Here is a 27,214-nt window from a genome sequence, read left to right as displayed (position 1 = left end):
AGTCAGCAAACCTATCAGCAATACTGGTAGAGTCCAGTAGAACCGTCCCAGCAGAGGATAAAATGTGGAGAATAGGGGGAGCGGCCTTATCCTGTCTCACCAGTTGAGCTAAAAGTTTGCTGGACTGGTTGCCATGCTCGAAGAAGAATTGTTTAGAGAAAAACAACTTACGGTTCATTTTCTCATTTAGATGTTGTAAATATGTCCTACCCATGGCAAGCCAAGCTTCCCTATGAGCGTCTGTAGGATCCTCCGTGTACCTGGCCTCCAATCCAGCACACCGCTCCGCCAGTTCCTCCTCTCTGACTGAGGTTTCCCTCTTCAGATAAGAGATGGATGATCTAAGACAACCTCTCAAGTATGCTTTCAGATTTTCCCACAGTATACCAGGGTCCGTCTCACAGTCCTGTGTCCCCAGAAATACCTGCAGTTGGTCAGGGATCCTGTCCACCGGATCTAAAAGCTGCAGCCAAAAGGGATGCACCTTCCATCTTCTATGAACAGAAACAGAAGGGACATTAATTGAAAGTAACAGGGGTGAATGGTCAGAAATAGCTCTGGTATGGTAATAAATCTCGGACACCACCCCCGCCAAAGCGGAGGATCCAAAAGCGTGATCTATACGGGATAGAGAGTTATGCCCTAAGTTATAACAGGAATAAACTCTTGCACTTGGGTGCCTAACCCTAAATAAATCAATCCAACCCACCTCGAGCATGAGAGCCGCGAAGGGACTGGGGCCCCCGGAAGGGTTACCCAGACACCCCACATGGCGGTCTATAGACATATTTGGAATTAGATTGAAGTCCCCCAAACACAGACATTTAACACCCGGGTACGCTGCTGCAAAGGATATTGCTATGTGGAACACCTCTAACGTAGCTGGCGGGGGATTATAAATACCAATCAGGATTAAGGGGTCATTATTCACATAGGCGTGGACCAATATAAAACGACCTAAGGGGTCGACCTTGACAGTAACGGGCTCCCATCTAAGGGATCTATGTATCAACAGGGAGACACCCCGTGAGAAGGACGTGTGGCAGGAGTGAGCTCGCCACTGCACCCACGGCCTCCCCAGGAGGTGACACCTGGATGGGACGAGATGAGTCTCTTGTAGACACACTATCTGTGGTTGAAATTTCCGTATATGAGAAAAGACTAATACCCTCTTTTTAGGGGACCCCAATCCCCTAACATTCCAGGACATCACTCTATAAGCAGCCATCATTAAAGAAAACAAAAAAGAGCATTAAACAGAAAGTTAAGACACCCCCACCTCCCCTCCCTCCCCGAGGCCACCCCCCCCCCACCCCCCACCCCCACCCCCCAGAAGCAACACATACCATACATTCCCCAGCAAAAAATCATAAGTGCGGGCCAAAACCATTAACCAATTGAAAACCCAAAAATTGAGATACCGTAGCATCCCATGAAAACACATAGTCAAAAACCCAAGTCCAGTATTCAACCAGCTATAACAAGCTCACCATAGTCTGTAGATGTAATAAAGGTGACTTCTATATACGGGGGTGAACCCGGGATGTTATCAATAAAGCGGAGTCTCCCTCCCACCACCGGGAATGGCTTCAACTACCACCCATCAGGGCCAGGGCGCTGTGTAACGGGGAGCAAACATGAATAAAGGGATCAGGACTAGCAGGATCACTCATGCCACCATGCGGGGGGAAGCTCCTCTCCTTCTGCGCAGCCATTCCAACACCTCCGCTGGATCAGTGAAGAAACCGCTCGATCTCCATCTTGTACCCGCAGGCGGGCAGGATATGCCATTGAGTAAGAAATTTGCAATTCTCGAAGACGCGCCTTCACAGTAGCAAAGGTTGCCCTCTTTTTCTGTAAATCAGCAGAAAAGTCTGGGAAAAAGGATACTTTCACATTATCATAGGTGATGTCCCCTAATTGTCGAGCCTGACGCAGTAATAAATCATAGTCGTTACAGTTCAGGATACGGGCCAAGAACGGCCTAGGAGGGGCCCCAGGTGGTGGAGCCCGGGCCGGGACCCTATGGGCCCTCTCAACTGTAAACGCCACGGAGAATGGGGCATTGGGGAACAACTCACGGAACCCCCGGTCAGCAAACATGGCCGGCGCCTGACCTTCAGCCCGCTCAGGTAGTCCAATGATGCGAACATTATTCCTATGCAGTCTGTTCTCCAGATCATCCTGCTTCTGTTTGCACATGGAAAACTGCGTTTCCAACGTGGAGATAGTATTCGGCATCGGGGATACCGTATCCTCCAGAGTAGAGACGCGGTCCTCGACCTGCACCAACCGGCCTCGTACATTCTGCAGGTCCTGACGCAGCAGGCCCACGTCCACCTTCACCTCCTCCAGCTTCCCTGTGAGCGTCGTCTGGCAGGACGAGATCGCTTGGAGTAGTTGTTCTGTCACCTGCTTCAAGGCAAGATCTGAGCCGGGGTCCTCGGGGCTTCTGGACTCAGGATAATCGTCCTCCACATCCTCCGGCTCCGGGGCCACTGCAGATTTATCTTTGTTCCGGTTCTGGTCAGCCTTATTAGTGCGCCCCATGGTTCCGGTACGTCCAGGTGGTGTCTCGGGAGTCAGGATACTAAACAGGAGAAGGATATCCCAGGTTCGGTGCGGGAGCTACCGCTACATGCGACCGCTCAGACCGCTGCACAAGCCACGCCCCCCGCTAAGTTTACTATTAACTAAGACCCCTAAGTATTTTTCCACGTCAGTTGTCCCAAGTGTTCGCTCATTTAATACATAATCCCAGCCCGGATTTCTCTTCCCCATGTGCATAACCTTACATTTTTCAGTGTTGAACCTCATTTACCACTTCTCAGCCCAAACCTACAACCTATCCAGATCCATTTGTAACAGTGCACTGTCCTCTATAGTGTTTACCGCTTTACAGAGTTTAGTATCATCTGCAAAGATTGTTACTTTACTATTCAACCCCTCTACAAGGTCATTAATAAATATATTAAATAGAACAGGACCCAAGACAGACCCCTGTGGTACCCCACTAGTAACAGTCACCGAAACAGAAAAAGTACCATTCATAACCACCCTCTGTTTCCTATCATTGAGCCAGTTACTTACCCACTTGCACACATTCTCCCCCAGCCCAATCCTTCTCATTTTATGCACCAATCTTTTTAGTGGAACCGTATCAAATGCTTTGGAAAAATCCAGATATACGACATCCAGCGACTGCCCCTGGTCCAGTCTGGAGCTCACCTCCTCAGAAAAGCTGATCAAGCCATGCTGATATGGAGTCATACATTTATTTTTATCAAGATATTCCAAAATAGCATCTCTTAGAAAACCCTCAAACAATTTACATACAACGGAGGTTAAACAAACAGGTCTATAATTCCCGGGGTCACCTTTTGTCCCCTTTTTAAATATTGACACTACATTTGCCATGCACCAGTCCTGGGGAACAGTCCCTGAATATTAAAAACAGGGGTCTGTCTATTACATTACTTAATTCCTTTAGAACTCGGAGGTGAATGCCATCTGGACCTGGTGATTTGTCTATTTTGATTTTTTGTAGGCAGCACTGTACTTCTTCCTGGGTTAGACAGGTGACCTGTACTGGGGAGTTTACCTTATCTCACTGTATTTCACCTGGCATTTAATTTTACTCGGTGAATACAGTGAAGAATTTGTTTAATATATTTGCTTTTTCCTGATCCCCGTCTGTAATTTCTTACTCATCATTTATTAAAGGGTGTAAACTTTCATTTTTAACCTTTTTGTTATTTATATAATTAAAGAACATTTTGGAGTTAGTTTTACTCTCTTTGGCAAGGAGTCCATCTCTATTTTTGCGTCTTTTATCTGTTTTGTACATATTTTACATTTTTCTCTATAGCTTTTTAATGCTTCTTCACTGCTGTCCTGTTTTAGTAGTTTAAATGCTTTATTTTTGTCATTTATTGCCCCCTTAACATTTTTATTCATCCATATTGGTTTTCTTTTATTTCTGACCCTTTTATTCCCATAAGGTATATACATCTTACATTGAGAATTTAAGATCTTCCTAAAAGTCTCCCATTTAGTGTCATTATTCTTGTTTATGAGGACATTATCCCATTTTATATTGTTAAGAGCTTCTCTGAGTAGATCGAACTTTGCCTTCCTAAAGTTCATTTTTTTGTGGTCCCTCGAGAGATTCCCTTATTGAAGAACAAGTTATATTATATTATGTGTATTATATTATGATCACTATTTTCTAGGTGTCCTTCTACTTGCACATTAGTTACTCTGTCAGGTCTGTTGGTTAAAGTGCAACTGTCACCACCGTACAGGTAAAGAGGTGCAGTTAGCATTGCATAGAGAAGAATGTGCAGTAAATGTGAGTAAAGTGCTTTTACTCATTCGCAGCGGTCTGTAAAGGAAAATTCTTACTTTATTCTGATGCCGGGCCACAGTCAGATCTCTCCACCTCCTTTCTGCTCTTAGCATGGAGCGCTGCACGTCAATCATGCAGGATCAGCAAGATTGATGTGCAGCGCTCCATGCTAGGAGCAGAGAGGAGGTGAAGATGGGGCGTGCCGCTGCGGGAGTCGGCCGGCCCATCTGACTGTGGCCCGGCATCAGAATAAAGTAAGAATTTTCCTTTACAGACCGCTGCAAATGAGTAAAAGCACCTGCATTTACTGCACATTCTTCTCTATGCAACTGCACCTCTTTACCTGTACGGTGGTGACAGTTGCGTTTTCCTATTAAGTCTAGTAGGGTGCCCCTCTGGTCGGGCCCTGCACCATTTGGGACAGATAATTGTCTTTAGCTATAGTCAGAAACCCGTTTCCTTTATGAGATTCACAGGTCTCAGTCTCCCAGTTTATATCAGGATAGTTAACGTCCCCCATTATTATCACCTCATTAGGATTTGCTGCCTTGTTTATTTCCCTCAGTAATTGATCTTCTGCCTCTTCCATTATGTTTGGTGGCTTATAGCAAACCCCTATCAGGATTTATTTTATTTTTATCTCTATATATTTCTACCCATAATGACTCCACATTATCGTTTTCCGCCCATATATCCTCCCACAGTGCGGCCTTCAGACTTGATTTCACATAAAGACAAACTCCTCCCCCTTTCCGTTTTGTCCGATCCTTCCTGAATAGACTATAACCCTGTATGTTGACCTCCCAGTCACAGCTATTGTTCAACCAAGTCTCTGTTCTACCCTCTATGTCATAATCCTCCTCAGACATCAACCACTCCAGTTCCTGTTTTATTGGTCAGACTTCTGGCATTAGTCAACATGCAATTCAATGGTGTATGTTTTTTCTTCCTATGAAGCCTATTCCTATTAGCTATTCTAACACCCCCCTCCACCCCCAAGTACATTAATAAGTCCCCCCTCTCTATCTACACTATCTTCCACCTCTATGTTGTAGGTTCCGTCCCCCCCAGTCCCTAGTTTAAACACTCCTCCACCCTTCTAGCCATCTTCTCCCCAAGCACAGATGCACCCTTCCCATTGAGGTGCAGTCCGTCCCTACGGTAGAGCCAGAATTAGACAGAGAAGTCGGCCCAGTTCTCCATGAACAAAAACCCCTCCTTCCTACACAGGCTTCTGAGCCACTTGTTTACCTCCCTAATCTCCCGCTGCCTCTCTGATGTGGCTCGTGGTACAGGTAATATTTCAGAAAATATTACCTTGGAGGTCCTTGCCTTAAGCTTGCGGCCTAAGTCCCTGAAATAATTTTTCAGGACACTCCACCTAACTCTTACTTTATCATTGGTGCCAATATGTACCATGACTGCTGGGTCCTCTCCAGCCCCACCCAGCAACCTGTTAACCCAATCCGCGATGTGCCGAACTCTAGCGCCAGGAAGACAACACACTGTTCGGTGATCCCGGTCTTTGTGACAGATCACCCTGTATCCCCCTACATAAGTACTACAACATATGAAGAAAAAAAAAATGTTAATGACCATGCCCATTTAAGCCACTGCTGCAGCTAGTTTATTCAGACTAGTATAATACAGTGGATTCGCACTAGTATAATACAGACACATTTTAGTGCCTATATCAGCGTTTCCCAACCAGGGTGCCTCAGGCTGTTGCAAAACTACAACTCCTAGCATGCCCAGACAGCCTTTGGCTGTCCGGGCATGCTGGGAGTTGTAGTTTTGCAACAGCTGGAGGCAGCCTGGTTGGGAAACACTGGCCTATATTATGGCAACAAGTCCTGGCCTGACTATGACATGTCAAAAGTATTTTTTAAAAGCTATGCACACTATATAGGTGTTGTCTTACAAACTGATGCATTATGTGAAATTAAACCTATTTCCAATGTTCAAGCATTTATGAAAATGTAATGCTTGAGAGACTGACTTCCTCATTCCCCACGTGCCTGCATTGTTTTGATCACTATTGTCCTTGGTTACACATGCTCAGTAGAACTGCAATCTCCTCGTCTGTCTAGAAAATACTGGCTTAGTCTCCACTGCACATGCAATCTAGAGGGATTGTGGGTAAGTATGTGCTGTGTTGCCTGGCAACAGCCGAGTCACAGTTCAGAGAGGAAACCAGGAAGTGATCAGATCCATAGGGAGAAGAACTCTACAGGGATGTAAATTACTTTAAAACAGCACAATTCTCCTCCTTTACGTATATGTACTGTATTTTACCAACCTTCAAGGGCCAACCCCTTTAAGATTGTGGGGAATCTGACAGTCAAGTTGGTGCTAAGATGAGAGGGCAAGCGAGGTGGTGTGCCAGGATGTAGCACTTGAGAAGATCAGCCCCGCCTCCTTGACACTTGGCTAAATAAAAAGGTGATTTAGGAAGTTTGGCGACCACTATCATACAGTTCTATTACAGCTGACAGATTCCCTTTAACAGTCCAGAACGTCAAATATCTAGGCGAGCTGTAATGGTGGCCATTTTAGTGGCGCCTTTTGAGAAACAGAAATGGCAAAAAAGGCCATGTATTATATCAACTAGCATGTTTCTTATTTTTGGTGCGTTCACACATGCAGATCTACTTCAGCCAAGGTCAATGGGCAGCAAAATCTGCAGTAAAAATATGCACGTGTGAATGTAGACTTTAGGTAAAAATAAACTGATCTGCAGGCTTCCATGTCTCTCATTCACGAGGTAGACCATATATGCATAGCTGCCTGGCATAATAGGGTCAGAGTCAAATCTCAAAGGGGGTATTCCAGGGGAAAAAACATTTTTTTTTTTTTTTTTTAATATATCAACTGGCTCCAGAAAGTAAAACAGATTGGTAAATTACTTCTATTAAAAAATCTTAATCCTTCCAATAATTATCAGCTGCTGAAGTTGAGTTGTTCTTTTCTGTATGGCAACAGTGCTCTCTGCTGACATCTCTGCTTCTCTCGGGAACAGCATAGAGTAGAAGTGGTTTGCTATGGGGATTTGCTTCTACTCCCGAGACAGGTGTCATCAGAGACCACTTAGACAGAAAGGAACAACTCAACTTCAACAGCTCATAAGTACTGAAAGGATTAAGATTTTTCACTAGAAGTAATTTACAAATATCTATTTAACTTTCTGGAGCCAGTTGATTTTTCCTGGATAACCCCTTTAACAGTGCTTGGCTGGACGAGAAAACATCAAGGTTTAATTAGTCATATGATCCAAGATGCACCAGAACCAACATCAAATGAATTTCATGACTATTGCACAAGCTCAATAGATGTTGCAATCCTCTCCCATTACGTCTTTTATGGAAAATACGCTACACAGCAAACTATTTCAAGATAACATAAGGGCTCTTACAACAAGATTTTTCATTTCATAAGAATACTTTGCTTTAACCGCTCCTAGACATGGTAGATGAGTTTGATCAATTTTTCTCTCAATGCTCTGATAAAAGAAGAAGTCCACCTTTAGGATAGGGTCACACATAGTGCATCCACAGCATGTTTCACGGTGGGGATACGCCTACGCCAGTCACTAGAGCAAGCTCCCTGCTGTGGCCTGTGGCCGCAGCAGGGAGCTCGCTCTAGTGACTGGCATTATGACCCTGCCCTTAGACTGGATACACACATGTGTGTGGATATGTTTGGATTGCCCCTGGCTTTGGGTAAAGAAAAACAAAACTGCACCAAAAACTACATGTGAATGTGACCATAACCTACATACAGAAAGTCCATATTTTGTTCCAGAAGATGACAGGTATGAGAGCATAAATAAAGAACACTGCTGACACCACAGCTGAACAGGGCCTTACACATGTAGTGCTCCCAGTAAGACTGCATTGGCTGCAAGTACCTACCCTTGCAGAGGTTTCCCCAAACAAAGGTCTGTTGTCCAGGCCACCGGTTCCATAGGTCCTGGTGGTATAGTCCTCCATTATAAAAGGCGTATGTTCTTCAGTCATTAACTTAGTGTTTTTGTGTATTAAAGCATACACCTGGCACCTTCAGAACATAGTAAAGAAAGTCTGCCCGCAGGAAGCACCCGAGTTCCACTACTTGTTTAACGCTTGGAATGTTCACATCATGGTGATTGGTCTGAAAACACAGAAAGAACATAGAAGAGAGTCAAGTGCTGAAGTGAAGAGCTGTGTTGAAATGTCCGAGCAATGAAAGGTGCGAGCAAGGGCAATTTACTCACAGCATACAGCATACAGTATAAAGATTAACAAAATACTCACATTCGTATTACTGGCAATTTCATCCAGAAAAGTATACATAGCATTTTGACAGATGTAAATAACATCAATTATTATGTGATAATAGCACCTGTGGGAAATATTAAAGGGGTAATACAGGGGAACTCAAAGAGTACCTCTCAGGAGCTTGTTAAATTTTAAAATCCTCCCAGTTCACTGTCCCATCATGATAAACCACCCCCTGCCTTTATTTTTTTATTTTTTTTTAGTTTTCTACCTTGATATTGCTTTGTATTTTCTGCTCAGTCTCAGGTCAGATTCGCAGACATAGAAGGGGCATTGACATCATCTGAAGCCATACAGGGGAGGACTTCCTCCCTCACTCCGCTACACACAGCCCAGAGCAGTTCAGTGTGTGAGATGAGCTCTGATCGTCTAAGGCTGCATACACCCCCCCCCCCCCCCCCCCCCCCTCAGCACTCCAGACTGCATTTCCTAATTTTGGACTTCTGCCAGGCCAGCAGGAGTCCAAAGTGAGTGTGGGGAAATTGGGGGGAAATGTGCTCTGGACAAGTGGGGAGACACCTAGTGTCAGCTTTTTTTAAAACACAAATAAAACATAGAAAAATTCATTTTTTATAAAACAAAGTACATTAGAAAGATTTTTGATTTACCATAAGGAGTGCAATAGTAAAAATTTGTTTTAATGAGAGTGCCCATTTGAGTGCCGAATTGCAATAAGTGGGGTAGGAAGAGTGACAGCTGGAACCCCCACGATCTCCTGCATGGGGTCCTGGCAACTCGCCCTCCCTTATAACGTTTTGGCCCCCATCCTTGGAGACAAGCAGGAGTGACTGCCCGCTCAGCCAGCCAATCACCTGGCTGAGACAGGACCCCCTACAGGAGGTCGCAGGTAGTCCCAGCGAATGGACCTTCCCACGATCCGACACATATCCCTATTCTGTGGAGAGATAGGTTGAGTTACCCGGAATACCCCTTTAGGTGGGCCATGCACATAAGACAGCTGTCAGGCAAATGCTCATTCTGCTAACAACGCTTTCGCCCGATCTCTCCCCCATACATATATACGCTCAGCTGAGTGCATAGAAATTGTAAATGGAAACGGCGGGGAGGGGGACTTGGTGATGACATCAATGTGATTAACAATGTTGCTTATTTACTGCTGATAGCAGTCATCACTCACTGTCTATGAAGCAAGGGCAGCTCCTGTGCTCGCTTTGTAGATTTACTGTACAATGTGATGTACATGTATGTCGCTGTGCACTAAGCAACAGGCAGCAGCAACTTACATGTAAGTCACATGTTCTCTAGGGGTTAAATAACCTTCTGCTAATCTCTTGGTGCCAGATACAACAGAACAAATTCAGAGATCTTGGATAGTCCATGCTTTGATGCCTCAGAGCTATTATGAAGGTACAAGGGGGGGCTACAAAATATTAGGATGGCAACTTCAATGTTGTGACTGACCATTGGATCAAAGAGCACAAGTCACAAATGATCACCCTAATCTACAATATTAAGTGACTATCAATATCACAGCCAAAATAAAGTGCTGCATGACTGGACAGATTTGCCATGCAGGAGTCCAGAGAATACACATCTTTCCACTAGGATTATTGCCTACAATGAGAAACAAAACAGTATAGGCATATCATTTTCTTGCCAACATACTGGTAAAACTGTGTGCTGGGCTTGACTGACAGGTCTCTCTATACGCTCACTGGGAAAGACCTGTCATTCAAGCACAGAAATGTAGAGAGAAGTCTATTAGTACATTGTAGTGGATAAGTCCTTGCTTGTTTCATGCTTGTGGTTTGGAAAGCAAAAAAAAAATAAAATAAATAAATAAATAAATAGATAGATTCCCTTTAAAATGCCAACATAAAAAATAAATAAACAAACAAACAACAAAACTGGACTTGCATTTCGCTGCTCCCTCGGTATCGGTCTCCTGTCCTCTGCTGCAGTCTTCATCCTGCGTCTTGTGGTCGAAGTGTCAGTCGTCACACTGCAGCTCAGCTAATTGCCCGCCTGCAATGTCCCGCCTTAGCCAGTAATAAGATGAGTGGCAGATCCAGGTTTTTTTGTTTTTGTTTTTTTTTCTTAAATGGTATCTGTTACCAAACTAAACTTTTAATATATTGTACCTTATGTAATCAGACACTTTGCTATTACTTGCTGTTAAAATTCTCAACATATGTTCTTAATGTGATAGAAAAAACGGCCACTACGTGGCCCTGTTCTGTTCCCTGCACAAGTCAAACAGTTAGTTTGGTCTTGTCCCGACCTGGCAGAAGACCAAACTCAGGAAGTGGTTGCGGGGCATGGCAAGGCACAGATCTCGCTGGCTTCAGTGACGTCGCGCCTGCTGAGGAACGCCCACTTTCTCCTACCGGGAGCTCACACAATGGCCCTGATTTACTGAGAGTGGAGTGTAGTTTCCTCCCCAAACAGATTTTTCCACGGTATTCACTAAGGTTTCCCTACATTTTATTTGTGGTTGGGACTCCATACGTGAACCAGCAAGACTTACCTACACCAGTAGATAACACTTCTTAGGTGGTTCTGTAATGAAACTAATAACACATATGCATAAGACTGTATAGTAAAGTGGTTGAACTGTGCCCAAAAACCGCGACCGAGGATTAGCCATTAGAGGGCAAAATACAAAACCATGTAGGATGAAAATAATGTATTGGAATTACAATACCAAGTATCTGAAGACATAACCCATGTTGTTGTGGGGATTTGGGACATGAGTAGCATGCCGCCTGACTTCTGTATAATGTGCGGAGGAACCTTGTGTTGTGACGCTGCCGATGCTGCCCCAATGTGAATAAGGGTGACCTGAGAATTCCCGATGGTTACCTCCCAAAGTGATGATCAATGATCTTATGGGAGAACGAACTGTAACGTGGTCAGAGCAAACTTCCCCTCACGTTCACATCACAAACGTCCTATGGACCTACCTGGAATGTTAACCTGACAACAGCGGCTAAACTTGTGCCCATAGTCGCGACCGAGGGCAGGCCTTTAGACGGCAAAAACACCTGACCTGGCCGGTTAAGTAGAAGAATGCATAAACCTCATAAACAAACCCCACCCCCTGAAAACCCTAATACCGACCCTATGACAGTAGAATCAACCAATTAATTATGAATGAAGGCTCTACCTAGTGATGGGTAGCTATGACCACTATACCTACTCTGAAGAATAAACCAGCCCTAACTCTAGACCGTGCTAGCATACAAGCTAAACCCACTGACGTGTCATTAAACCAAGAGAACTATCAGGCCTAAACTAAACTACACTATCCGATCCCTATTTTCGAGGCCAGACCCAAACTGTTGGCCAAATGACACACAGTAACCTGATCCCATGACAGACCTTGACCATGAAGTGCATATTTACCTATGACCAGAACTGAGCTCGAAAATTTACCTAAAGACTAGCTGAACTATCTGACAGCTATACCATGAACTACCCACCCACTGTACTCCGAAGCATTGGCCTGTTGTGAGTAATCGAACCTTGCATCACCATTATACCTGTAGACAGGCCAGGACTATGAGTGGACAATGTAGTAGGGATCGACCGTGGCCGATAATCACGATTTTGGGCATTATCGGTATCGGCATACCGCATAATGCCCGCCCCCCCCCCCCCCCAAACCGCACCGCGGTGACGTGACGTGCGCGACGTGACCGTCAGTGTGCACAGTGACAGCTCAGGAGGACACCACTGGAGCCAGATGTAGAGTGGACCCCGGGCCCAGGTAATTATAGAACCGGGGATGGGGGAGACAATGGGGCCGGGGCGGTGGGGGGGTGCGACGCGGTGGGGGGTGCGACACGGCGCGGCGGCGTGGAGCGGTGATAGGACTCAGGACAGGCAGGGGGAGAGAAGCGGGTGGCGGCGGTGATCTATGGCACCGCAAAAGCCACTGCAGTTCATTGATTTAAAGCGCCCGCTTTAAATCAATGATCTGCAGCGGTGTCGCGGGGGGATAAATAGCAGATAACTTATACCAGAATATCGGTATAAGTTATCGGCTATTGGCCCTAACCTCCACCGATTATCGGCACTAAAAAAAAAAAACTATATCGGTCGATCCCTACAATGTAGCATCGACTATACTCAAATAACCCCTTCCTGAACACTGACCCAACCTTGAACCGCCAAACTTCTACCCCAAAACTGAACTCTGGGGTGACGTGCTGCCGTGATTGACAGATCACTTCATCTCCATCGTGTCTGTAACCGTGACAGTGCCTTGTGTAACCTCGAACCAGTAGTTCTATTCGAGAACCATCATGCCTGCACCTTTACCAGGTCTTTTCTGCCTGTAGACGGGATAGGTCTTTTTGTAATCATTGTACGTGTGTAACAGTTCCTTGCGTACCCTCGTGCCTGTACACGTGACAGATCCGGCATAAGCATTGATTCCCATTAATTTTATTTATTTATTTTTTTGTGTCATGAAACTATAACTCAGAAAGCGTGTTAAGGACAATAGCTACACAGTGTATCCCCCTTCCGGTGTTGTAGATATGAAGGGACTACAGCCCTTATGCGCTATGCCGCTGGTATTCCAACCGCATGTCATTATCAACAATCCTGCAGTGCATCCTCCTCTAGCCGTATTAGATACAAAGAGTATCCAGCCACCTTTATGTCGTGCTGTTGCTGCCCAGAAAATGTGATGTTATTGTACTGAAGACGTGACCATAACAACAACTGTGCAGAGAATTCCCCTGCAGCCGAGCCACGTATGATCGGTATACAACCGCCTATGTGCGTTGATGTTGACACTCTGGAAATGTGTCAGTATGGCAACTATGCATCGTATCCCCTTGCAAATGTGGCAGGTATGATGGGTATACCACCGTCTGTGTGTTGTGATGTTGTTGTGATGTGACCTTAACAAGTGCTCGCGAAATCCCATGCCGCCGTGTCGCGTTTGGTCGATATGACAATCGCCTATGTGTGATGATGTCGTCGTCGCTCTGAAAACGTGTCAGTAACAACAACTATGCAATGGGTCTCCCTGCCGATGTGGCAGGTATAAAGAGTATACCACCGCCTAAGTGTTGTAAAGTTGTCGCTCTGAAGATGTGTCGATAACAACTGCTCGGTGTATCCCCCTGAAGAGGCGTCATGTACGCAGGATAAACCAGCCACCTATGTGTCATGATGTTGTTGCCCTGAATATGCGTCAGTACCAACGACTATGTAATGTATCCCCTTGCTGATGTGGCAGGTACAAAGGAAACACAACTTGTGTGTCGAAATGGTGTTGATTTGAAGACGTGTCAGTAACAACAACAGTGTGGTGCATCCCCCTGCAGACGTGGCAGGTACAAAAGGCTATACAACCGCCTATGTGACGTGATGTTGTTGCTCTGAAAAAATGTGTCAGTAGCAAACAAGTAACCAATGTATCCCCCTGCAGACGTGGCAAGTATACTGGGTAAACAACCGCCTATGTGTTGTGCTGTAGTCCCTCAAACATGAAAACATGTCAGTAGCAACAACTAAGCAATGTATCCCTCTGCAGTCTTGGCAGATTTGAGGGGTACACACAACCTATGTGCATTGATGCTGTTGCTCTGAATATGTGTCAGAAATGAACGACCATGTCGTCCGACCCACTGCAGAAGTGGTAGGTGTGATGGGAAACGACCATAATATTATGAGCGTATAAACAGTATAACACCATGCGCAATATAAATGCCCTGAGTGCCTGAATCCAACGCACAAGCGCATGTGCAGCATAAAACACCAGGACTACATGTATCGCATGAAAGCTATGAGTGTATAAAGAACAGGATCGTACGAACAGTGAGAATACCCTGATAGCAAGACCGGGTGACCTCCATGAATGTGGACAGCACGAATGCCACGAGTATGTGACCAGTAACTGCTGAGAATGTATGAACAGTATGGATACTACGAGCATGTGAACAATATCGTATAATGAAATGAGTGCCGTCAGCATATGATCTGTATAAGTGCCAAGAGCATAAGGGCATTATAAATGCCACGAACGTATGGACAGTGAAGCGCCATGAATGTATAAAACAATATAAAATTACCACGAAGCTATGACCCGTATGTCATGAACATAAGAATCGTGTAAACGCCAAATTGCCTAAACAATATAACTGCCCTAAGCATATGAATAGTGTCAATGGCCCGATCATGTAATAACAAGTACTATGAGCTGGTGAACAATATGAATACCGTGGGCTAATGAACAGTATAACTGCCATAAACGTGTACATGCCAAGAGCTATTGTAAACTATAAATGCAATGTGCCTAAAATGGTATGCCCACCACAAGCGTGACCAGAATGCGGCCCCGAGCGAATGAATAGTATAAATGCCATGAGCGTATGGAAAGTATGCATGCCATGAACGTGTGAACAGTATAAATATTAAGAGCGTATGGACAGCATGATTGCTATAAGAGTATGACCGTATGCCTGCCCCGAGCATGTGAACATTATGAACAGGCGTGTGAACAGTATAAATATCAAGAGCGTATAGACAGTATGGTTGCTATAAGAGTATGACTGTATATAAATCAAAGTCGGAGAGAGGAAAATATTAAGACCGCACTCACCCACTGTAATAGCTTGTGGATCGTAGATTTATTCAGAATGTAAAATACAATTCCATCTGGTGGAGGACGTGGAGGGGAAAAGAAGCCAAACGGACTAGTTTTGCGCCAGCCGGCGCTTTCTCTGACTGGGCTACCTAGCCCTCAGTAGCCCAGTCCTCTCTCCGACTTTGATTTATGGACATTTTGATACTACACCTGCACCCCCAGGTATTGCAGTGCATCAAGTCTCCTGGATAGAGCCCTGTTTGTATTGCCTCAGGATTCCATTGTTGCACAGGGATATTGTTCTTTGGTGCCACTTTTTCTTTTTGAAAGAGTACGACTGTATGCCTGCCCCAAGTGTGTGAACAGTACCAAAACCCAGAGTGTATGAACAGTATAACTAGGAGCGTGTGACCAGTATGAATTTCATGAGTGTAAGCACAATGAAGCCCCTATCGTATCAATATAGATGCCATGAGTACCGACAGTATCGCAAGAGTCCATGAACAGTATAAGGCAATAGGCGTATGCACGACAAATATCATGGGCGTAGCGATCGGCATCGCTGCCACAAACGCGTATTCTGAGTGTAGAACGCCATAAGGCATTGATATAACGGCTATGACATAATACCGTGAAGCTGCTAAACAAAAACTTTATCACCTATACATTTGAAAGCTCTATTGTAAACTCAATACATATACGCACAGAAAATGCTGACAAGATTACACGCTACCAAGCTATGCAAAAAACGCATACGCAACGACCGTTACATACGTATGTTACCAATATGAAACGTGTGTGCACCAATGCTACAACGTATGCCCTGTAACACTATAATATATCTACAAGGTAAAGCACTGTAAACACTATCACGTGTGAAACTACATGAATTAAATTAACACCCTATAAATGCTACCATGTAAAACCCACCTTGTGACTACTATAATAGTTATGCTATATGTAGATAGACCCTATAAATAACCAAATGTACTGCAATTAACAAATACAATACCGTGTGGACCGTATGTGTGCTACAAAACGAATGTACTGAATATATGACCGTACCCTCTGTATAGAAAACCTATCACAGAACACCAAACACAGCACTAATATATCAAATTGAACAAATCTTTATTGAGATACACAAATTTAAAACACAATTAAAAAGATTCAGCATCAATCAGAAAAAAATAGCAAAAGGTCATTACAATATCGTGTGCACTTCACCATATATTACTGTCTGCTGGTATACTGAATGAATTGCAAAAAGTGCATATAGAGCAAAAAACTACACAAATACAGATAGAAGGTGCAAAAAGATGCAGACATAAGCGTGATACAGCGACTGTCCAAAGATTGGTGTGACTTAGCTGGAAAAACAAGGGAGAGAGGTAAAGGGGGAAGTGGAGATACAATCTCCCAACCCTCCGTATTTACCATACTGTCCCTTGACTTGAAATAAAGTGAAAAAAAGGAAACTGCATTAGTCACTAACAATACAAAGACTTGCTGGTGTACTCACATGTAATAGACCCGCACTACCCCTACACCATTTCGCAATCTCGCTTCATCAGGGAGTGTGACACATGTGAGTACACCAGCAAGTCGATTCTGGGGTCTGTATTATGGTGAGTGGTGAATCCGAGTCTGTATTATGCAGGGCGGTGATACTGGGGTCTGATTCTGGGGTCTGTATTATGGTGGGGTCCGATTCTGGGGTCTGTATTATGGTGGGGTCCGATTCTGGGGTCTGTATTATGGTGGGGTCCGATTCTGGGGTCTGTATTATGGTGGGGTCTGATTCTGGGGTCTGTATTATGGTGGGGTCTGATTCTGGGGTCTGTATTATGGAGGGGTCTGATTCTGGGGTCTGGTTTTATGGAGGGGTCTGATTCTGGGGTCTGGTTTTATGGAGGGGTCTGATTCTGGGGTCTGTATTATGGAGGGGTCTGATTCTGGGGTCTGTATTATGGAGGGGTCTGATTCTGGGGTCTGTATTATGGTGGGGTCTGATTCTGGGGTCTGTATTATGGTGGGGTCTGATTCTGGGGTCTGTATTATGGTGGGGTCTGATTCTGGGGTCTGTATTATGGTGGGGTCTGATTCTGGGGTCTGTATTATGGTGGGGTCTGATTCTGGGGTCTGTATTATGGTGGGGTCTGATTCTGGGGTCTGTATTATGGTGGGGTCTGATTCTGGGGTCTGTATTATGGAGGGGTCTGATTCTGGGGTCTGTATTATGGAGGGGTCTGATTCTGGGGTCTGTATTATGGAGGGGTCTGATTCTGGGGTCTGTATTATGGAGGGGTCTGATTCTGGGGTCTGTATTATGGAGGGGTCTGATTCTGGGGTCTGTATTATGGAGGGGTCTGATTCTGGGGTCTGTATTATGGAGGGGTCTGATTCTGGGGTCTGTATTATGGAGGGGTCTGATTCTGGGGTCTGTATTATGGAGGGGTCTGATTCTGGGGTCTGTATTATGGAGGGGTCTGATTCTGGGCTCTGTATTATGGAGGGGTCTGATTCTGGGCTCTGTATTATGGAGGGGTCTGATTCTGGGCTCTGTATTATGGAGGGGTCTGATTCTGGGCTCTGTATTATGGAGGGGTCTGATTCTGGGCTCTGTATTATGGAGGGGTCTGATTCTGGGCTCTGTATTATGGAGGGGTCTGATTCTGGGCTCTGTATTATGGAGGGGTCTGATTCTGGGCTCTGTATTATGGTGGTGTCTGATTCTGGGCTCTGTATTATGGTGGTGTCTGATTCTGGGGTCTGTATTATGGTGGTGTCTGATTCTGGGGTCTGTATTATGGTGGTGTCTGATTCTGGGGTCTGTATTATGGTGGTGTCTGATTCTGGGGTCTGTATTATGGTGGGGTCTGATTCTGGGGTCTGTATTATGGTGGTGTCTGATTCTGGGGTCTGTATTATGGTGGGGTCTGATTCTGGGGTCTGTATTATGGTGGGGTCTGATTCTGGGGTCTGTATTATGGTGGGGTCTGATTCTGGGGTCTGTATTATGGTGGGGTCTGATTCTGGGGTCTGTATTATGGTGGGGTCTGATTCTGGGGTCTGTATTATGGTGGGCTCTGATTCTGGGGTCTGTATTATGGTGGGGCCTGATTCTGGGCTCTGTATTATGGTGGGGTCTGATTCTGGGCTCTGTATTATGATGGGGTCTGATTCTGGGCTCTGTATTATGGTGGGGTCTGATTCTGGGGTCTGTATTAAGTAGGGCAGTGATACTGGGGTCCGATTCTGGGGTTTGAGTTATGGTGGGCTCTGAATTAAAATGCTTCACCATGCTAAACAAATACTCTTGGCTGTTCTGGGCAATCCCCTCTCTTTGTATTGTCCTCACTGTAAGTTCCTTACAGCAGGGACAATCTATTGGAAACTTTTGGGGGGGAAACAAAAAAAAAAAAAACACCCTTTGACAAGCCACGCACCCACAAACCCCAGCCACAGTAAGCCACACCCATAATAAAGCCACACCAAGAGACCTAAAATAATTTTTTTGGCACAGCACTACCAAAAGGTTGCCTATCCCTGTCCTAGGTTTAATATACGTGAAGGAAACTTATGGTTAAGCTATAATGTTTCAATGCGATTCTTGCCATCAAAAAAGCAATTGACACCAAACAGAGGCTTATCGAGAGAACATGCTGGCAAAAGGATAGTATCTTGGATGCTAATTCCAAGGTGACACCCAGTACAGCTGCTCTTGTACATTCTGCAGAAATGTCCACTGCAAATATGTGCCAATAGTAACACGGAATTACTAGACATTGTTCTATTTTCATTTACTAATACAGTGATCCCTCAACTTACAATGGCCTCAACATACAATAGTCTTTTTTGAATCCTCTTTAACCCCTTAAGGACTCAGAGTTTTTCAGTTTTTGCACTTTCGTTTTTTCCTCCTTACCTTTTAAAAATTATAACCCTTTCAATTTTCCACCTAGAAATCCATATGATGGCTTATTTTTTGCGTCACCAATTCTACTTTGCAGTGACATCAGTCATTTTACCCAAAAATGCACGGCGAAACGGAAAAAAATTCATTGTGCGACAAAATCGAAGAAAAAACGCCATTTTGTAACTTTTGGGGGCTTCCGTTTCTACGCAGTGCATATTTCGGTAAAAATGACACCTTATTATTCTGTAGGTCCATACGGTTAAAATGATATCCTACTTATATAGGTTTGATTTTGTCGGACTTCTGGAAAAAATCATAACTACATGCAGGAAAATGTATACGTTTAAAAATGTCCTCTTCTGACCCCTATAACTTTTTTATTTTTCCACGTACAGGGCAGTATGAGGGCTCATTTTTTGCGCTGTGATCTGAAGTTTTTATCGGTATGATTTTTGATCGGACTTTTTGATCACTTTTTATTCATTTTTTAATGGTATAAAAAGTGACCAAAAATGCGCTTTTTTTTTACTTTTGAATTTTTTTGCGTGTACGCCATTGATTGTGCGGTTTAATTAATGATATATTTTTATAGTTCGGACATTTACGCATGCGGCGATACCACATATGTTTATTTTTATTTACACTGTTTTATTTTTTATGGGAAAAGGGGGGTGATTCAAACTTTTATTAGGAAGGGGTTAAATGACCTTTATTAACCCTCTTTTTAACTTTTTTTTTGCAGTGTTATAGCTCCCATAGGGACCTATAACACTGCACACACTGATCTCCTATGCTGATCACTGGCGTGTATTAACACGCCTGTGATCAGTGTTATCGGAGCTTGACTGCTTCTGCCTGGATCTCAGGCCCGGAGCAGTCATTCGCCGATCGGACACCGAGGAGGCAGGTAAGGGCCCTCCCGGTGTCCTGCAAGCTGTTCGGGATGCCGTGATTTCACCGTGGCGGTCCCGAACACCCCGACTGAGCAGCCGGGTCACTTTCACTTTAGAAGCGGCGGTCAGCTTTGACTGCCGCTTCTAAAGGGTTAATACCGCACATCTCCGCGATCGGCGATGTGTGGTATTAGCCGCGGGTCCCGGCCGTTGATGAGCGCCAGGACCAAAGCGATATGATGCGGGATCGCGGTGCGATCCCCCTTCATATCGCAGGAGCCGGCGCAGGACGTAAATATACGACCTGTGTCGTTAAGGGGTTAAAGGAGTAGTGCAGTAAAAAATAACTCATCCTCTATCCAAAGGATAGGGGATAAGTTATAGATTGCAGGGGAACAACCGCTGGAACCCCCCGCGATCTCCTAACCGAGCCCCAGGCAGTCTGCCGGAAGCGGCCGTTCCAACCCCACAGGAAGCCACAGCCGACACGCCCCCTCTATGGATCTCTATGGGATACATGGAGGGGGTATGTTGGCCGACACTCCGTGCAGGGTTAACACGCCCCCTTCCAGCAGACTGCTGGGGCCCCGTTCAGGGGATCCCAGCAGTTGGACCCCGACCCCCGCAATCTATAACTTATCTCCTATCCTTTGGATATGGGATAAGTTATCTTTCACTACAGAACTCCTTTAAACCATATACCCACATACTTCTCCTCCCTAGGGTGGTTTCACTTTGCATTGATCCTGTGTAGGAAGACGTCTAGACATTGCCTATTACATACCCTATTGTTCATTGTCCATAAAGAAAAAAAGGCCCAGATTTATCTTTCTGCCGGAAACCAAAACTGAAGAGATTTGCCTGTAACAACCAATCACAGCTCAGCAAAGCTCATTATGATATGAAGGCTGAGCTGTGATTGGTTGTTATAGGAAAATCAGACAGTTAATAAATGGCGCTATATAAATGGAGGTCATGTGACTCAGCATGTATATGGCCAGTCTGTATTCTGTATGGAATGCCAAGTACACAGGGGTCGCTGGTCACTCAGTAAATCTGATACAGCATCAGATGGGGGATTCACCAAGATCTGTGCTTAGGAAAGTCCACCAGTTGCTCAAGGCAACCAATCAGATCTCTTCTTTTATTTTTCAGAGGCATTTTCAAAAATGAAAGAAGCGATCTGATTGGTTGCTATGAGCAAGTAGTCGGCTTTTCCTCTGCACAGGTTTTAATGAATCTCCCCGAGTCTATTAGGTCCAAATGTACTAAATTCTCTTTACTAGGGCATTGCTTTAAAGGGGTACTACTGTGCTGACCACTTATCCCCTATCTAAAGGATAGGGCATAAGTTGCCTGATCGCACGGGGTCCCGCCGCTGTGGACCCCACGCGATCTCGCACGTAGTACCCCGCTCTCATCAGGCCCCGGAGTGAACGTCGCTCCGGGTCTGATGACTGCCGATCACGGGGCCGGAGTATCGAGACAGCTGTCTCGCCCCTGCCATAGACTTGCATTGAGGGGGCGGAGCTGTGACGTCACGCTCACCGGCCCCGTCAGACACGGAGCGGATGTTCACTCCGGGGCCTGATGAGAGCGGGGTGCTGCGTGCGAGATCGCGGGGGTCCCCAGCAGCGGGACCCCGCGCGATCAGGCAACTTATCGCCTATCCTTTAGATAGGGGATAAGTTGTCAGCACGGTAGTACCCCTTTAAAACAAAGGGGTCTGCCTGTCCCTTTAAAGGGTTCACATACACTGTGACTATAACCACCAGTTTCTGATCCTTGTGTATTGGTTGGCAAGGGGCACTTATTGGCTGAAAAAGTGATAAATGGGCACAGGTAGGACTTACAACCCTCCCATCTACTGCATCCTTGGCTGGACTAACATACACTGTCATGGACCCACCATAAGAACCTTGCCCTGGGAGCATAATATGGGCTCAGAGCCGGTGACACTTCAGTTTACCCCAACTATTGACCCCTCTGGGGTAGAAGAGCCATGGAGATACCTGCAGCAAAGGATCACCCACCCCTGGCAGGATCCTGTGGGCTCCATGGATGAATACCTTACAGCAGGGGAAAAAAGGGAGGGAACTCACCCAAGATTTCCACTCAAGGACTGGTCTGGCAGAACGTACTAATGGGAACAGTGTTCCTGCTGTGGGAAAAGTGCAGGAACTCCATTCCCTTGTGTTCCTGCAGGACTTGAGCCCTGCCTTAGAGATGGAAAAGCTTTTATACCACTATCCCAGGTCTGTCAGTTCTGTATATCTCATAGTATACAAAAGTGCAGTCAGGGGCACAGCCCATATGTCAGAGTGAAGATCAGGGTGCCTCCAGCTGTTGCAAAACTATAACTTCCAGCATGCCCGGACAGCCTTCGGCTGTCCGGGCATGCTGGGAGTTGTAGTTTTGCAACAGCTGGAGGCACATTGGTTGGGAAACCCCGGTGCAGATGAAGGGGACACAGACTGTAGCGTGCTCCATCACATGTCTATGAACCCACGTGATACCGATCCCTAATAGGTGAGGCTGGTCCGTACAAGACTGACAGGACAGAGCCAGCTTAACCATTTCACTGCCACCACCAAGACCATTCCTTACTACACCCGCTGGCCGTAGAGATGCCCGGACACCATGCTATAGGCATTCGCCCTGCCAATGTTCAGCAGATAAGCCCCCCACAGCTTTAGCAGTCACACTTCACCTGTAGCATCCCGACGGTAAGTACTGTGCCTCCAGGAGACCTCAGCCCCAACTTCAGCACATCGTTTCCTGGACAACCGTGTCCCGCACAGCGTTCTGAGGACAGCCCGGTGCTGGGGGCCTCTGCACATGCGTGTTCGCGTCCCTTTCCTCCTATTGGTGATGAGGCTAGGTCTGGTGAACGTAAAAACACGCCCCCTGTGACGTCACTTGTCGGCAGTGCCCTGCTTGTTTACGTTTAGCGCAGCCACCACGTTGTTGGCCGGTGTAATGAGAAATTCTGTGTCTTGACAAGTTCTGGGTGCGGACCAGAGAGCTGGTCCTGGTTATAGTATAGGGCAGTGTTTCCCAAACAGGGTACCTCCAGCTGTTGCAAAACTACAACTCTCAGCATGCCCGGACAGCCAAAGGCAACAGCTGGAGGCACCCTGGTCGGGAAACACTGGTATAGGGAGATAACAGGCTAGGTTCACACTACGGAATTTCCGCCTGCAATTCTGCTTTGAAATTAGGCTAGGTTCACACTGTGGAATTTCTGAGCAGAATTTCTGCTGGAGATCGAGCCGGCGGCACTAGGACCGCGCGGACTACATTGCCGCCCCCATAGATGGCAATGCATTTATGAGCAAATCTCCCAAAAGATCCACCCAGAAATGCATTGCAGTCTATGGGGGGCAGCAATGCAGTCTGCTCGGTCCTAGCGCCGCCGTCTTGATCTCCGGCAGAAATTCTGCAGTGTGAACCCAGCCTTACAGGCAGAAATTCCGCTTGCTAAAATATATAGTGTAGTGAATGGGTTTCCGTTCACAAATTCACACTGAATTTGTGAACAGAAAATCCGCTTGGAAATTTCCACCTGAAGAATGGCATTGCTCATTCTTCAGGCAGAAATACTCGTGGAACACATTGCAGTCTGGGTGCGTTCACATTGAGGAATTCACGAGGAATAATTTCGGTCAGGAAACTTGCCTTCTGTCATTTTTTTCTATCAAGCGGTATTCGATTGGAATTCAAGCGGAATTTCCGTGTGGAAATGAAGAGGAATGAAGGAGGAGGCTATTTAATCTACTTTTCTGAATTCTACTTTAATTCCGCTTGAGAACAATGTTGAGCAGAATTTTTTTTTTTTACCATTGACTTCTATTGGATTCTGCTAGCAGATTCCGCTTGAAGAATGAACATGTTCTTTCTTCAAGCGGAAAGGAATTCGGCGTCAGAATTCCGCTAGCAGAATTTCCGCATTAGGCTAGGTTCAGACTACGGAATCTCCGGGCAAAAATTTTCCGCCCGGTGATTCCGAGTTCCGCCTGCGCCGACTGAATTAGTCGGCGCTAGGACCGCGCGGACACTGCAGTCTCCTATAGACTGCTATGTGTTCCGCTAGGATTTCCGCCTGAAGAAAGAGCAACCCCTTTCTTCAGGCGGAAATTTTCTAGCGGATTTTTCGCTTCACAAATTCCGAAGTGTGAATTTGTGAACGGAAAACCATTCACTACACTATGCATTATAGTAAGCGTAATTTCTGCCGGAAATTTCAAAGCGAAAATTCCGGCGGAAATTCCGTAGTCTGAACCTAGCCTTACTCGAGTAAATTCCTCTTGGGTATGTTCACACTACGGATTGTGAATGGAATCTCCGCTTGCAGAATTCCATGAGCGGAGATTCCATTCTGGCGGCCACTATGGAATTTCCGCCTGCAATTCCGCTTTGAAATTGCAGGCAGAAATTCCGCTTACTAAAATGTATGGTGTAGTGAATGGGTTTGCGTTCACAAATTCACACTTCGGAATTTGTGACACGGAATTTGTGAACGGAAAATCTGCTTGGAAATTTCCGCCTTAAGAATGGCGTTGCTCATTCTTCAGGCGGAAATACTCGTGGAACACATTGCAGTCTATTGGAGACTGCAGTGTCCGTGCGGTCCTAGCGCCGACTGATTCAGCCGGCGCTGGCCGCACTCGGAATCTCCAGCCGGAAATGTTCTGCCCAGAGATTCCTTAGTGTGAACCTAGCCTAAGACATCGATAAGTGCACAGGGCCATAGATTATAAATGCCTGACAACTTTTTGGTAAGGGTGAGTAAGGCCCAGTTCACAAATGGGGGGGCAATTTATTAGAACTTGTGTAGAGCAAGAGTGGTGCAGTTGCCAATAGCAACCAATGAGACTGCTTCTTTCAGCTGCACCACTTTTCCTCTACATAGATTTTGATAAATCTCACCCAATGGTCAGTATTGTCAGCCAAAACCAGGAGTGAAGCCAACAGTGGAAAAACTAGAAAAGAAATAGAAAGATAACAGATTGCTGTAAACCCCAGCATGCAGATATGTAAATCATAACAGGTGTGGTCAGATTAAACCCTATTTCTTGCCACAAGGAGTGTAACAGTGCACTTTAGAAGAGGTCTCAGACTGGCTGTTGGGCATACATGGCACTTACCTGGTGGGCGATGCCATCCATGGGGCCTTCCATCTTAGGCTGGGTTCACACTACGTTTTGTCCCATACGGGAGCGCATACGGGAGGGGGGAGCTAAAAGCTCGCACTCCCGTATGTGACCGTATGCGCTCCCGTATGTCATTCATTTCAATGAGCCGACCGGAGTGAAACGTTCGGTCCGGTCGGCTCATTTTTGCGCCGTATGCGCTTTTACAACCGGACCTAAAACTGTGGTCAACGGGGAGCGAGCTTTTAGCTCCCCCCTGCCGTATGCGCTCCCGTATGGGACAAAACGTAGTGTGAACCCAGCCTAATCCGGTGCCAGACTTTTCTGTTTTTTCTTTTTCTAATTTATTTATTTATTTAGATATTTATTTTAAATATAACAAATGCGGCTCTAGCAGCTCTTCCCTTGAGGACCTCTTTTCTGGTTGGGCTAAAGGTGGCCTCTTTACAGGCTGGTCCCCTGGCTCGAAGTCCAGTAAGCCGGGGCAGGGACGCTGTCACTTTAAGGCCCCTTTCACACTACAGGTATCATCCTGCTTTTTTTTTACTGCCGTTATTTTACAATAACAGATGAAAAAAAAAACGGATGCAATAACTGGTAATAACGGATGATAACTGATGACCATCATCTGTTATTTTTAATGTTTTTTTTTTCTTTAAAAAACTGATGTTGTTCATCTGTGATCATCTGTTTTCTTTTTTTAAATCAGGTTTTTAACCTTTTTTTTTTTTGTAAAGCTGTACTGAGCATGCTCAGTACAAAAAACGGATGTTAAAAAAACAGACAATAACGGATGATAACATCCGTTTCCCATAGACTTCAATCTTACATTTTAACGGGCGTTTTTTCACCATTAATTTTGCTGGACCAAAAATTAGTGCATGCACTGTTTTTTTGTGCCGTAAAAAATAACGGACATTAGTAAAAACGGACATACCTGACGCAAAAGAATGTTCACAAAATCCCATGGACATGAATGGGATTTTTTGAAGGCTGTTTTCAGGACTTTTTGGCGGGAGTAATAACGGAGGTTTTTACAGGATGATACCTGTAGTGTGAAAGGGGCTTAAGAGTACCAAACGTCCGTGTGCAGGAACGCCCCAGATGTCACAAACTGTAGCCCACTGCTCCCACGGACACAGAGCCGCTTCTACAAGGTGAGAAGGAGGACACAAGGGTCTGGGAAGGGCAGAGGAGTATGGAGGAGGAATCCTGCCATGTACGCCATTGTTGTTCATTGTCCCCCTGATGGTTTTCCACTAGAAATAGTCAAAAAGCCTAATGACAACTGACACTGTTTTTCATCGGTTGTGGCATCAGCTAGGATCAGTTGATGCAGTTAATATATGTGGTGCCAGCCACCCAATGACTACTGCTGCTTGACAGGACAGCATGCTACCTGCCGTGACTCCTTCCATGTCTCCTCCTCTCTGACCAGAGCTTTCAGCCCCCAGATTGTAGGAAAAGAAAAGGCAGTATAGGCAGGTTCTGCTTAGATAGGTCAGACCCCAGGGGGCTCTAGGACCCTAGAATATGTCCTCCTCAAGTAATTAGTTTAATGTTTAAGGAGAACTCCCGGATCGCAAAACTTAACCCCTATCTACGTATAGGGGATAAATGTCAGATCGCACCGGACGGTTTTGAGGTGGTGGTGTTGGTGGGTTTGACCGTTGGGACCCCCGCAATCTCCTGTATGGGGCCCCAGCTTTCCTCCTTAATGGGGTGTGCCGACTACTGCACGAAGTGGTGGTTGACATCCCCCCTTCCATGCAGCTCTATGGGGGGCATTTATCATCGTAGGTGTAATTGAAGCATTTTTCTACACCTCTTACCTCTTTCCTACCTCTGTAGGAGCACAAAATGTATTAGTTTATTAGAGTGCTCTCTGCTGACACCTCCGCCCATTTTAGGAACTGTCCAGAGTAGAAGCAAATCCCCATAGAAAACCTATCCTGCTCTTTATAGTTCCTAAAATGGACAGAGGTGTCAGCAGAGAGCACTGTTTATTTAAAAACTGGTT

At 45.5% G+C, this 27,214-nt stretch overlaps 1 protein-coding gene across 1 annotated transcript in view; it reads right to left on the bottom strand.

Moving 5' to 3' along the window:
- TMEM243 (transmembrane protein 243) overlaps window positions 1-22,895 on the bottom strand; it is a 33,111-nt gene extending 10,216 nt beyond the window's left edge. The window contains exons 1-2 of the mRNA XM_056573382.1: window positions 22,752-22,895; window positions 8,260-8,497 (exon numbers count right to left, since the gene is read on the bottom strand). Coding sequence (XP_056429357.1) covers window positions 8,260-8,364 — 105 coding nt within the window. The 5' untranslated portion in view covers window positions 8,365-8,497; window positions 22,752-22,895. The remainder of the gene's footprint in view (window positions 1-8,259; window positions 8,498-22,751) is intronic.
- Window positions 22,896-27,214: the final 4,319 nt, after the last annotated feature.

The sequence above is a fragment of the Hyla sarda genome, chromosome 4 (genome assembly GCF_029499605.1).
Source record: "Hyla sarda isolate aHylSar1 chromosome 4, aHylSar1.hap1, whole genome shotgun sequence".
NCBI classification, from domain to species: Eukaryota; Metazoa; Chordata; class Amphibia; order Anura; family Hylidae; genus Hyla; species Hyla sarda.
Note: the sequence above shows the minus strand (reverse complement) of the source record. Positions and strands in the feature narration are given on the sequence as shown.